The sequence below is a fragment of the Diorhabda sublineata genome, chromosome 8 (assembly GCF_026230105.1).
Source record: "Diorhabda sublineata isolate icDioSubl1.1 chromosome 8, icDioSubl1.1, whole genome shotgun sequence".
NCBI classification, from domain to species: Eukaryota; Metazoa; Arthropoda; class Insecta; order Coleoptera; family Chrysomelidae; genus Diorhabda; species Diorhabda sublineata.
In genome coordinates this window covers 3,426,374-3,441,069 of record NC_079481.1, presented here as the reverse complement: position 1 = coordinate 3,441,069, position 14,696 = coordinate 3,426,374, and the positions used below count along the sequence as shown (strand labels likewise).

Sequence of the window (14,696 nt, the reverse complement as noted above, 5' to 3'; positions counted from 1 at the left end):
TATTGGAATCTGAGCTCTTCCGTTGCAACAGAACTTTAGGGTAGAAGCAGCATTTGTGGTCGGTCACGTACTTAAAATTTAGAAAATCATAAAAATACGCTGATTAGCTAAATAGCGGTGAAAATTATACAGAACTAAAGGTTGTAGCATTTTTTTAAATACTTTAGATTTATCAAGCTTAACCGTGAGAATATTTTTGTGATTTTCCGATAGAAGTAAACCTGTGAGAATAATCCTTTTGTAACATTTATGGACATATTGGTCCTAATGTGGTCTTTTAAGGACGTGTTTTTGGCCACTAAAGATTTAGAAAAAAAAAAGGCAGTGCAAAAGTAGGTACCTACATAAAAAGGTAATATTTATATTTTATTCATAATAGAATAAAAGGAAAAGTTACTTCATGAATTTTCTTACGAGAAGATGAATTTTCTCCATAATTTCAATTTCATCATAACAAATTTTATGCTTTCTTTCAGAACACCTTCAGTCATTTCCATTGCATTATGTAGTATTTGCTTTTCTTTCGATTCGTAATTGTTCCCGGGAAAAATTATCGTATTATATTGCACATTAACATAATTATTGTTAACTTCATTAGACTCAGTAACAAGCTCTTCTTTGCACTTTCATCTTCAATATTTCATTGCACTTTTCGAAGCTTCAGTTCGTCACATTGACTTTCCACAGTAGTTTGATCTTTATCTTCTTTTTCATTTTGAGTTTTGGATATGTTCATTGTTTTTCAATTCCAATTTTTTTTACCTTCACATACATTTGCATTATGTTTTTTACTATTCCTTTCTTCTATCTCTAATTCTTTCTGTTCCTCTTTAACCTCCACAAGTTCCGAATACTTTTCACATGTTAGAACGAAAGGTAAAATTTCCCTCATTCTTTCATACTTTAAAACATTTGCTTCAATTGGATAGGTGTAAAAAAGATACCGTTTTTGATTGAATAATGGAAAAAATTCAATTTAATGAGAAACTTCAGCATGTTATGCAAGTTTTTTATGTGTAAAAATAAATTTTACCTACATTATTTATCGCCTAGTCAATTATTTATTAATAAGAGAAGCTTAGTTTTCTTGAAACGGAATATAATACACGAAAAAGGGAATTTTTAGAAATGGTTCACATTCATAAGAACGAAAAAGCTATGAATGATAAAAAAGATCTAAATAATTTAAGTAAAATTTATAGCTCTATTTCTAATTCTAATAATTTTTATATATTTGAGATGTGAGAACCAAAGAAAAAATTAATTTTTTCTTATTGGAACAAAGTTCTAAGTTGATTTTATCCTTATTTTGATATTCATGATGAAGGTGATCTATAGATCAGTATAAATAAGCAAATTGTCAGTGTCAATATCATATTTTGATAAAAACTTAAAGAAAAATCGAAACGTCAAAATTTATCTTTCTTTTTAAAACTAATTTAAAACAGAGGAGACCTAAAATCAAGAACATTTAGATGCATTAATGTACTATGTACTAATTATTACCTATTACCTATAATTTTGTTATTCATTGGGGTTTTCTTTTGTTTTATTTCCTCTGTATCACTATTTAGTTATTTTTATATTTGTTTATGTAGTTTTTACAAACTTTTCTCTACAAATTGTAACAATTTTTTTGTTCTTCTAGATTTTTTCTTGAATATATAATAAACGAGTTCGTTTAGCGCAGTTCAGTTACGTTTATAATAAATAGTCATAGTAAAAAAACGATATAGGAAAGTACCGGAAGAATTTAAATAAATTATATCAGTTAGTTAAGTGTTAGTGGGAAGTTAATTATTATAAGTTAGTTACCTGTAGTGTAAATTAAGAACGTAATAAACAGTGGCTATAAATTCACCACACGAATAGAAAGGGTGTGAATAAATGAGAAAAACATTACAGTATATTATATCTTGAAATAAAACTACACTGGCTCATACTATTCACTATATTTATGGAAAATAAACATTTTTCTCAAAGTCCATACATATATTCTTCAAATTATTAGTCGAATTCAGAGCCAATCGTTATACTTATTTCCCCTGGTAAGACTATTGTTTGATGGTACCAGCGATTGGTATCGACAACAACTGAAAAATAAGTATTATTGTTCAAATCACTTAGGTCATGATGATATTCGAAAAATATATATTTTCCTGCCAACTAAATCTACAACGTTTTTTATTGATTACCATATGAATATGGACAACTACAAATTAAACATGTTTTCTTTATGAGTACGTATGAATGTGCATGCATCTTTCCGGGTAGTACATGGGGATGGAAGTGAAAGTTTTTTCTTGCCACGCTACTAGAGATTTTTTGATTGCTTTTGAGATAATTAAAATGGGAACTTACTAGTCTCTCCAGTTTTCACTTCAGCTTCTAGCTTTTGACAAGAGTTCCAACATTCTGGAGGAGGAGCTAATATCCAGAGTTTTCTACCGCGCAACTGAGCTTGCCAAGAAGGATAATAAACATTGTCAACCTAAAAATACCTCTCAAATTTTATTCCAATGGTAATTAATTGATGATAATTATAAATATGACAATAATAAAATTAGACACAGGGAAGTTGGAATATTACACGGTCGACAGCGTTACAACCTCAACGAAGCTTCGAACAGATGACTTACTAGCGGAACTCTCTTTCCAGAGACAAAAGGCTTCATGATGGTTATCCAGAGTCAAGTTATCAATACTAACAACTACAAAAAGATTGTGGTCAAAGATCCGAATAATCAATCCGACAAATGCAGAATGTGTCAGCAAACAAATGAAATCATTCAACTTATAACATCTTTTTGTAGTAATAGTGACTATCTGCACCGGCATAATCAAGGATGCAACATTATTAATCAAAAACTGGCCAATGAGTTCGGACTTTTAAATACTCATACGCCGTACTACAAATACCAAACGTAGATGACAATTTAGACCTAACATCATGGTGGTAGATAGAAGAGTCAATCCAGTTCTTTTCGTCGATGTAGCTACATTAAATATTCACAATATTCTCAATAAATACCAAAATAAACCGACCAAATACGCATATATTGCAAGTGAGATAAAAGCGAAAAAATTTGACTTTGAACATTTAAATGTCCCAGTTATTATGTCAGCAACCGACATCAAGCCTTAAACCATATCCGATAGCATGGTCAGGGTTACCAAAAAACACCTTCACGACCTCCAGAAGGCTGCGATATTGAATACTTGCCACACAGTGCGCAAAATTATTATGTGAACTGAGCCTAATCCTTTTGATACTTTATATCCGGGACAGGTAAATAATACCGGCTCTAATCTGAGTCGCATAAATAATAACGAAGAAAGGATGGCGAATAAATCTACAATCATAAATCGATCGTACGCGGGGCAATATACCAGTGTGACTCGTTGAACCCGCTAACAGAAACAACAACCCAACTGTAACATCTCCCATTTTCCCTACATGGATGACATCAAGCTATACGCAGCAAATGAGCGTCAAAAAATTTGCAAAAACCCAACGAAGATATCATTCAGGCAATGGAAAACGGTGAAACCTACAAATACTTCAGCAGGCTAGGTTATTGGACCACAAGCAGGCAAATCCAGGATCAATACCCCCAAAAAAGTAACTTAGTCCATGCAATCAACATCTATGCCACGCCTGTTTTAACGTACTATTTTGGATTTTGAAGAGGTTGCAAACAGAGCTAGAGAGTATTCAGAAGTTAACGCGAACAATAATGATGAAGAACAACAACCACCACGCGAAATCATCCACTATTATTACCCCTAAAAGAGAGTGGAAGAGACTTAATTGACCTATACTCTCGACGTGTGTCGAAATGTGAATTATTTTACTGGAAATTAGAAACCTCAGTATTATATCGGATGACGCTATGCTATGACAATAGTCACAAAAGGAACAATACAGTCGACCTTATAACGACCTCAACTAGTCGCATATTGACAAAAAAGCTTCAAACAGAGGGCCTACTAGCGGAATACTCTTGGAGAGTGGCTATCCAGGATCAAGTTATCAACATCCTACAATCCTACAAATGCAAAAAGTTTCAAAATAATAATATAATATCTGCTTGTAGAGATAAGTAAATGATACCGGCTTCAAGTTAAGTAATGTATAAGTCTTTTGTATAATAATAGTCGTAATATTAATAACTCAATAAAATACGTTTTCACCATGGATTCTTTCCTCGCCTTATCACACATTTATCGACCCTCCAAACTAACACAAGGGCTAAGTCCCTTCTTGCAAGTATTCATGATTATCTTATTATGTCTGGGAATGACTTTCTATCGTCATATTTATTTTATCAATAAAACAAATAAAAAAAAAGTAATTGTAAATGCCACATTCTCTTAGACACTATCCTCCTTGGTGCTTGCTTTCACTTATTCACGAATTTTTTTATTGACAGGAATAGTATATTATATTATAAGGATTAAAAGTGCATATTTTTTTAGAAGCAATATTTGCAGTTGCGAGGCGGAGCGCAGCGCAGCCGAGTGAATGCAAAATTGCGAGTAAAACCAAGTCAAAATTAAAATAAAGTTAGTTTCATTCAAAAATCGTTAATAATTTGGTAATAAATTTGAACTCCTATTAATTATAACAGCGATAGCAAGTCGGTAGTCATGGATATCTGGTATTGTTGGTAAATATCGATTGTTAAGTAGAAGTACTAATCATATAATTTTTGTAGTAGTTTTTACGCTGCTTTCAAAATGAATCCTAACACGATGAAAATATACCTGCGGATATATTGGAAAGTGTCGAAGCAGTATATCTAAATCTTTTGCCACCCAAATCTCGCCAAGTTTACGAACTTGTATATCAGCGATTCATGGATTGTTGTAAAGAAAAAAATGTGCAAAAATTTTGCGGAGAGTGTTCTTATGGTGTATTTTTTAAATTTAACAAAGACCGTCAAGCCATCCACTCTTTGGTCACAGTATTCAATGTTGCCATCCGCACTGGATATCAAAAATGGTGTGGATATTAGTAAATATTCAAAATTACGAACATTGTTAAAAAGGTAAAGTAATGGATATATACCTAAAAAGTCTAGGGTTTTTACAAAGGAGGAGGAAGTGGATCGGTTCCTGGATATGGCACCTGATAATTTAGATTTGATTTTAAAGGTTGTTCTAGTATTAGGAATTGGACGTTGTGACGAACTGGTTCATTTGAAAATTGATGACATTGAGAATATGGAATTTTGCAGACAAAAAACAAGAGACCTCGTTTGTTTGCCATTATAGGCGATAATATTTGCGTGTATTTCGAAAATATGTTGCACTACGGCCATCAAATATACAGGAACGTCGTTTATTTTCGAAGTATTTTAATGGGAAGTGTCAAAGAAGGTATTCACAAAATTAGTACCGTGCCGCAAGAAGCTGCAAAATTTTTTAAGTTAGAAAGTTGGAAAGAGTATACTGGACATTCGCTAAGAACATCTACTACACTTCTTATTGATCGTGACTGTGACCTCACTTGTCTTAAAAGTCATGGAGGTAGGAAATCGAGTTCGGTAGCAGAAGGATATATTGATGTATCACGTATCAACAAAGAGAATATTGCCAGAAAAATATTGCAACCTGACAAAGAAGGTACAAGTACCTGTTCAGATATTTCCTCGAATGTTTCATCGGAGAATATTTTGAGTTGTTCTAACATTAAAGAAAATCTTTTGAATTGTTCGAAAATTGTTAGTGATAATTTCAGTGGTGCTTTGAATTTTGGCAATAATTGTTCCAATTGTACATTCAATATCACTATAAAAAACAAATAAATACCTATATACAGTTGCCCAATCAGTTTGTTTTACTAAGTTTGTAAGAGACAATGTTTTTTTCTTCAAATTTCAATTAGACAGCTCAAATGCAATTACTTTTAGTCCTAGGATTAAAAGTGTTGCTAAGCAACTAGTAAATTTTTGTACGGTAAGGGAATTGATGGCTTTTGCACCTGAAAATAGTATAAAAATGTCATTTTAAAATAAAAATAAAAATCACATTTTTTGATGGTCGAAGAAAAAGACATTTATTTCGAAAAATTATTCGAATATTTTGTCAAAAATTCAATCAGAATCATTATTATAAATTTCGCTATTTCTTGGCACAAGGCAATTAATTACTGTTTGTTTGGTAAAAATTTCATGGATACATACGTGCATTTGTGCTCCATGTCCAGGCCCACCCATAAAAATCCAACTCATGGCTATGTTTTCAGTACGATTCCCAAGAAAATATGGCTTTGAATAATATTGCCTCAAAATTTTTCCAGCTTTGTCGTTACAATTATTCCATCCAACGTACCAAGACTTCTCTCCTGCTGCCAAATTTGCTCTCTTCTCGGACATTTGAAAGACTTCTGATAAACTCTTGAAATTTGTTTTATAGGGAAAAAACTGACAGTTTTTCTTGGAGCTTCCATCAAATTTGAAATTTTCGTATAGTTCTTTGAAAAATTTATACTCAAAGGTTTTTGAAGCTGGCCAATGTTCAATAGCGTCAGTGACAATCAGTGGTCTAGCCGGTTTCTGGTAAAGTTCGTAAAAATTTATTGGAGATATTTTTGATAATTTATCAACAGTTGAAACGTTAGTGCAAAAGTCGCAGTTTTCTGGCTCTCTAAATACTTTGGAAGTATACGATGAGATGTCTATTAAACACTGCAAAAGAAACCTTTCCTAAATGTTGAAAAGTCAGTTAACGATTCATGAGAATGGAAAACAGATCGCAGAAAAGGCACTACTACTGATAAAGATTTCACTAAAATGTAACACTTTTCCAAACCTAACCAAATGAAGTCAAGAAATAAATCGTTTCATGTCAATGTTATTTTGAAAAAATAGTTGCTTAAGTTTTATTTACATCTGAAATGCACAATATTGAGAATGTGTAGGAACTAAGAGTATAAATAAGATAGTAGAAATTGATTCCACCCCATTGAAATATTGAAAACGAATTTTGACTGCATTCAGGATATTTTTAAATAGTCGATGGACAATATTTTAAGAATTCGAGTGATTGAATGCAATAATTGTCTGTGTTCTTAACATTGACATTTTTTAATATTTTCTAATTGGTGGCGAATGAAAATTTGATATTTGGTGGTTCTATACAACTCTTCATAGTCTTTAAATTAACAGCATTACCATATAACAGAATCACCAATGCTATCATGTGTCTTACTGGCTTACTCCGTCATGAAAACGCCTAAGAAATTATCCTCAAATTGAACTTTCCCTGATGATGGGAAAAACACTTTTATATATTATGAGCGGTTTATTATTGGGAACGTGGCAACGAAACACCAAAGTAGACTAACTTTAATATATTTTCCGAGCTTACAAATACTTATGTATTCATCGTCTGGGAAATAATTAATTAAGATTTTCGGTGGTTTTGGATAGTCTTAATGCTTATATAAATTTTCAAACTCATAGGATTCAAAATTCAATATTTCAATTAATCAATATTTCTATCAACGTCAATTTGAATATTGAATGTTGAATCGTATTTGAAAATTTGAAGAGTTTGATAATTAATACTATCAAAAATTACCGGAAATCTTAATTAATTATTTTCCAGGTGATGAATACATAAGTATATTTAGTTTTTATTTTATTATTGATTTTAATAAGTGTCATGTCTAAGAAATTCATTTTGTTGTTGTTTTCAATTTTTAAAGTGAATTGGATACTTGGGTTGAATTTGTTAAATTTATCAAGTAATGTATTGCATTTTTTACTAGGAATTACCGCTAAACAGTCGTCAAAGTATCTTTCAAAAAACACTACATCAATATCCTTATCATCCAATATCTTCTCGTCTACATATTCCATAACAATTTGCGCTAGACTTGAGGAAATTGGAGATCCCATTGTACATCCGTTTGGTTATTATTGATCAAGAAATTGGCGAGAAATTTGCATAATTTATAGAAAGGTGAGTGGGTATATGACACTATTGGAATTGGTGTATTCGGTTTATGTAATTTTGGTAGACCATATAGTTTTTGCTTCATTTGCGTTGATAAAACCATTATTTAAAAACTTTTTTATACACGTATCATTTTTGTTTTGAAATATTTTGGTTTTGTATGACTTAATTTTTTGATAAGTGTTTGTATCACTTAGTAACTCAGTCATTTTAATGTTATAAACATCGGTGTTCATTATTAGTGTTTTATTACATTTATCTGGCTGTAAAATTGTAATTTGAGGATTTCGTTTTATAAATTCTTCAGTTTTTTTTAGATTTGTTTTTGAGTTTCATCAGTTTGTTTAGTTCCCTGATGAAGGCATTTTATTTTATGAAATGCCAATACTTATGTTAAGTCTTTTAGTATGTGTGTATCAGAGATATTTCCTAGCCACAAGTCGGAGTTGCTGAGTTACTGATTAGATAGTTGAAATTTTTTCAATTCGCGATTTTTATTTTTTGGAATTGTTTTTCATATTTTGTTTCTAATCAAATCTAACGTTAAAAGGAAATTAGCAAATTTTTCTAATGAGACGTTAATAATGATATATTTTGTTAGTTTGGAATCTCATATTTTTTAATTCAAACTTATTGTTTTGATATATCAAAATAAAAGTTGACACAATTATAATGAAAATTCTATAAGACTAAATCGTCTTTTTCCTCGGCATTATAGTATTGGCGGAGCTACTAAGCATTGTATAATTGGTATTATACAACTAATACAATTATTGAGGTTTCCAAAACGAAATATTTCAATCAGATATTGACTCCCTTTCCTTTTTTATTTAGTGCAATCAAGTTTTCAAATATTGGTAAGTAACCAAAGTACGAATTAAAACTATAAGTTGCTTACCTCGGAAGTGTGAAACATATCAAAATTTCCATACAAAATGTAAGTGAAAAATATAGAGTAAAAACCGAACTTAATTTCTTTTTTATATTGGCAAAGAGGAAAAATTTTTTCTAGACTAGCCACATGTGCCACAAAATTTACACTAGTTCCTTTCAAAACATCCATTATCCTGAGAATATATAATCCTCTACATATATTAAACTCACTTTTTGTTCTCTATAATCCACACGTCACTAAACATATATTTTTCTCCTCACTTCTTGTACGAGTGTGATACTTAGAAAGGGATGTGAACTAAAATCGTTTCAGTGGTTATCGGAAGATGTTAAAGCACCAGCTGCATGTAGTTAACGAAGCGTGAAGAAAATTGAATTGGTTTTCAGACCCTTACTACTTTTATTTAATAAATTGAACATACAAGAAATACTGAATTTGTGACTTAATATTAAATAATAAAAGACATCCGTAATGTAAAGAAAATATCGTTACAATACATCCTAAGCTGGAATAAATAAATGAGAAGGTTTTTCAGAAATTATTTATTTACATAAACTCGCAACTTCCAAGTAGATTCTAAACAACAATATTAACCAAACAATTAAAAAGCTTAATACGTGTATAAGCAAGAAATAATGTATTCATGAGTTTCGTTCCAAGTTGAAGACTGTTCTCAGGAAAATTTTAAGATCTATCTACGGCGACAAGACTATTCACAAGTAGTATGAACGGTTTAAAAGTGAAGTGCATCCCTCAACCTCAATGACATATATGCAAAAAGTTAGAAAACTTGTTACTTCAATTAGCCATATCGGAAGAATTTGCACCCCCAAAAAAGTGAAGAAAATAAGAAAAGACCGTGATCTCGGAAAACGTATATTTCTGAGAGAAAAATTGAAGCTTTTGATGAAGTCTAGGGGTAAAAAGTATTTGAATTTGTAACATCTAATCATCTCAAATTTTCTATTTTCTCCCCTCTAAAAACCGAGAAAAAACTAATTTTTAAAGGCGGATCAGCTGCGCATGTACAGTAGAAAATCCTGATTCTAACAGAAAATTGATTAAATTTGAAAAAATCACACATGATTCACTTTATTTCAATTTAAACTATATTTAAAGTATCATTAACTAATTTGCACCCTCAGATAAAGTGAAGAAAACATAAAAATCACGTGCATTATGTTTCAGGTTAGCTTTGATATTATTATTTAAATAAAACACGATTAGTTTTGAAAACACGTTTTACTTCGTTCTTCTATATGTTCTAACCCAAGAATAGTTCACCAATAGGATTGATCAATCCCATAAGACGTACATACGCCAATTCTTGAGCCAAGGTCAAGTGATGCTTACGTCACCTGCAGACCTCGACGGCTTGTTTACCATTTACGCTGTGCGGTATTGCTTGTGTTTTTGTTAATTCGAAAAGGTCGTACAAGTGATTGAAGAGTTGGAAATTCGTTTTTTACTTAGTTCTACGTTTTAAAAACTATTATTTGTGTGTATTATATATGTGGAGAATAGTGAACAAAGACAATATTATTGTTTAAGGCAAAATAATCTTGTGAGACTTTCAAGGGTAGGTAAAAATGTTTTGTTATATTAAAGCTGGATTTAAATAGCAAAATAAAAATTAAAATCCAAGTCAGTTACTGGCTGAAAGAAAACCAACTGAGCAGAAATGACAATTTAATTGGCTTATTTAAATTTCTATTCTTTATACACCACAATAAAAAATTAAAAAAATGGGCGAATCATAACAGCGTTTTTAGTCGGTTGGTTTGCATTTGTCCAGCAACTAATCTAGATTTTTATTTTACTTTTTTTTGCTAAATGAAACTTTGTTTGTTTGATTTTAGTGCATGTAGTATATGTCCAAAAATCAAAATGCCTGGTACACGTTGTGCTGTGTATGGTTGTGGTAATACCTATAAAACAAGGCAGCAAGAACATGAATATTTTATATTTCATCGGTTTCCCAAAGCTAAAGATCTTGTTTCCCAAACTATGAGAAAAGAATGGATATTACGATGCAAACGGGAAGATAAATTTAACCCTGATACTAGCTACATCTGCTTAGTTCATTTCACAGAAAAGGATTATGAAAGAGACTTACAGAATGAATTATTAGGTTGGTGAATTATTTAATTGTTTAGTGTAATAGTTTATAGCTTTCAAAGTCTATACTGTCCCAAAATGATTTTGGTAATGAAATTTAGTAACTCAATTTGTTCATAAATATATATAATATGTATATGTATTTTAGGTTTACCACTACGAAAAATATTGAAAAAAACCGCTGTTCCTACTTTGGGATTGTATTCAAAAAAATCAACAAGTGAAGCTAGTAGTTCAAGCATCAGTTCCAGTTCAAAATTACTCATTGACAGATTTCTACCTATCTCTTTATTTTATATATATCTGATATTTTATTATTTTTCTTAAATTTAATAATTTAGATTATTATTAGAAATATTTTTCATAAATCAGTTTAAATCATTTCATTTGTTTTTACTTTTTAATTTTTAGTTTAAAGTTTGTTAATGGCTTCTGTTTTACTAATTATAAAATACAGATCATTTTAAAAAATAATTCATTTTCTTTAATTTCTTTTCTTCATTGTATACCTATTATAAATGGAACTTAAAATTAACTGAATAATTGGAAATTGGATTTTAAATTAATATTAATTCATAATAATGAATAAAACTTAAAAAAATAACTGTATTTTTGTTAAAATTGGCCTTTAAACTCATCAAATAGTCTAGCTCAACAAAGAGTTAAGACCGGTCGAGGTCTGCAGGTGACGTCACGTATGGCGATTTTTCGCACGCACATGGCAGACACATTCAGTTTATTGAGCAATCCTATTGGTGAACTATTCTTGGTTCTAACCTAACTATCTAAGTCTCCCGCTTCCCAACTGTCACTTGCCAGATGACCATAGAACATTCAAGCTAGTACATGGCACTGTGAAGTGTCATATACGTAACATCTCCCCTTTTTGGACTTATACTGAAATAATTGAAATACTAACTAACTAACTAATACTATAAACTAGACATGAAACTAATAATAATATTTTTTTTTCGCTATGTATAATAGTCTCTTAACCTATTTGGTACATTGACGACCCGACCTGATCTTGTGCATTTGCTATTTGCTTCCTTGACACTTGTACATTCATTTGCCGTTTTATTATTATTAGTTCCACAACCGTTTTCATTATATACATCAGTTCTATTAGACAAACAAGTGTTCTCACTTGATTCATCAGCACTATTAGGTTTACAGTTTATGTTTATATTTTCGTTGTTGTTTGGCGCATTTATAACCGTTGGATTTTTTGTATTTTTTAGAAAGGAAGAATTTCTTTTATAAACCCTGCCATTTTCATCACTCACCAAGTATGATCGTGGAGTATTAGTATTTGATAAGACTTTTCCCGGTGTCCAATACCCATCCTTCTTCAATTTAAATAGTATATCTTGATTTTCGTTAAAATCTGAGCTGCTACGTGCAGATTTATCATGATAGCTTTTTACTGCCAACTTTCTTTCTACTTTTTTCCCATACTCGTTAGTGGTTTTGGGTTCCAATAATTTGTTGGATATAGGCAAACCTGTTCTTAGTAACCTGCTTTGTAATAACTCTGAAGGTGAGGCCTCAAGACCACATAGTGGTGTAACTCTGTAATTCAACAAATGAACAAATATTTCGTCTTCATTGTTACACTTTTTTAATAACTGTTTACATATGTGTACGGCTTTTTCAGCCAACCCATTCGACTTTGGGTACCTGGGACTCGTAAAAACACATTGTATGTTGTATTGATTACAAAATTCTTTAAATTTAAAGCTGTTGTAGGGATTGTTATCAGATATAAACTTTGCAGGTAATCCAAAATTAGAAAATATTACTTTTAATTGTTTTAAGATTTCATCTATACTTTTTCTTTGTATTTCTTTCAATTCAATCCAATTGCTGTAGTAATCGACTACAACTAAATAATATTTTGATGCGTATTCTAATATATCAGACCCCACTATCTCAAATGGATATTTAGGTACCTCGTGCGGTATTAGCGGTTCTTTTATTTTATTTCTGCTGAATTTCTCACATATGCGACAACTTGAAATAAAATTTTCAATATCAGTTATTATACCCGGCCAGTATAATATTTTCCTTGCCCACTTCTTTGTTTTTTCCATACCAAAATGGGATTTATGTAGCTCTCTAGTCATATGATTTTGTAGTTTTTTGGGTACGCAAATTCGCTCGTTGAAAAATAAAATTCCATGGCGAACCACTAGATCGTCTTTTATTTTATAATACTGCTTTAGTTCAGTGTTATCCAATACTTTTTTATCTGGCCAACCTTTAATGCAATATTCAGTAACTTTTTTAGAGTACTATAATAAAGTCCAATAAAATGAACGGTGTTGTAGAAATTTGCCTCTAAACAAAAGTAATTTACAAATTGATAAATTTTCCATTTAATTTCGAATAATGATTAAGCGTAAATAGTTCAAAACAAATACAAATTATTCATAATTTCAATTTGAGCAACTACTCTAACATTGTCAATTTTGTTATTGTTGTAATACAGTGTTGTTCAAATTAAATTTGTGCCACTATTATTTTTATTTTCATCGCCAATTTTGTTATTATTGTACTACATTTTTATTTCAAATTGAGATTATGAGTAATTTTTACTGTTTTGAATTACTTAGGCTTAATCATTATTCGAAATTAAATAAGTAATTAATTAATTTGTAAATTACATATATGAGTCTAATTTCTACATTACAACACCGTACATTTTAGCTCCATAAAAGGTTATTAGTTTCTCAACTAAAAATAAACAGGAAATTTGAAACAATATAAAAAAAATTGCTCCAGTGGCGTAAAAAATAGGGGGCTAAAAATGACAACTAACCTTAACAGCGCGCCACTGATTAAATTTTTCCAAAGTTTTCTCATGTCAAAATATTTCTTTATTAAAATATTGGTCACCAAATTTGAAAAAAAAAAAATTTAAGGCGTTCTTGATTTATGGCAAATTTTTGATTTTAAATTTTGAACACCCTATATTTCAGCAACTAGACCCCGTAGGGGTTCGTATTCCTATATAAATATGAATCATCTATTGAGATCTCTCTGTAGTAGAGCGTTTTCGGTCGAATACAGAATATAGAAACACCCTGTATAATAATAAGATGCTAAATAAACTAATTTATATACCCAAAACGAATTTTTGAAAAATTATAAAAAATAAACAAACAAATAAATAAAAAGACCTTCCTAGAAATTAGTTATAAAAAAAATGGGGTCGTGAGATTTTCAACAATTTTGATATCTAAAATTATTTTGCGATCAATAATGGATGAGTTCTCAGCAAAAAACATTCGTTTTTTGAGTGTGCAAAGCTGTACTTGCAAACTGTAGCGAAATTTATTAGAGCATTTAGGAGAATGATCATGGGTTGATATGTTTTTGATTAGGTACATAATATTGCTTATGAGGAAAAGTTAATGATGCTTTCCTAACTTTCCCAGACTATATTGAAAAAAATAATTAAAATTATAGTAAAAAAATAATTCAAATCATAGCTAATTTGAGCAAAAATTTTCAAAGAACAACCATAACAGACTTTAACTATATTTCTAGCAGATTTCTAAGAGCCATTAGGATCAGCTATAGAGCTATGAGACAAACTACTCTAGCCATTCCTATGCAGTATATCCAAGTAGAAAATAAAATCTATTATTTTGAGAGAGCCGACAACAAAATTCAGCAAACAAAAAACCTCAATTCAATAGAAGGTATCAGTCAC

At 30.6% G+C, this 14,696-nt stretch overlaps 2 protein-coding genes across 2 annotated transcripts; both read right to left on the bottom strand.

Annotated features, from left to right (window-relative positions):
• Nucleotides 1–2,007: 2,007 nt before the first annotated feature.
• LOC130447670 (bifunctional arginine demethylase and lysyl-hydroxylase JMJD6-B) lies at nucleotides 2,008–8,994 on the bottom strand. Its single transcript, XM_056784623.1, has 4 exons — nucleotides 8,864–8,994; nucleotides 6,189–6,692; nucleotides 2,362–2,491; nucleotides 2,008–2,093 (listed from the first exon to the last, which is right to left on the bottom strand). Exons 1-4 carry the CDS (start codon nucleotides 8,879–8,881, stop codon nucleotides 2,008–2,010), a joined length of 738 nt encoding a protein of 245 aa, XP_056640601.1. The 5' UTR covers nucleotides 8,882–8,994.
• Nucleotides 8,995–11,952: 2,958 nt separating this feature from the next.
• On the bottom strand, nucleotides 11,953–13,104 carry LOC130447851 (uncharacterized protein K02A2.6-like). Its single transcript, XM_056784888.1, has one exon. The coding sequence runs from the start codon at nucleotides 13,102–13,104 to the stop codon at nucleotides 11,953–11,955; it is 1,152 nt and encodes a 383-aa protein (XP_056640866.1).
• Nucleotides 13,105–14,696: the final 1,592 nt, after the last annotated feature.

Bases quoted from the DNA above. Each gene is read 5' to 3' on its own strand.
- LOC130447851 (XM_056784888.1), bottom strand. From the start codon at position 13,104: ATGACTAGAGAGCTACATAAATCCCATTTTGGTATGGAAAAAACAAAG.
- LOC130447670 (XM_056784623.1), bottom strand. The intron at 2,492-6,188 runs GTATGTATCCAT...AGGTATTTTTAG, and splicing joins GACATGGAGCACAAATGCAC to GTTGACAATGTTTATTATCC. The intron at 2,094-2,361 runs GTAAGTTCCCAT...CTTATTTTTCAG, and splicing joins AGTGAAAACTGGAGAGACTA to TTGTTGTCGATACCAATCGC.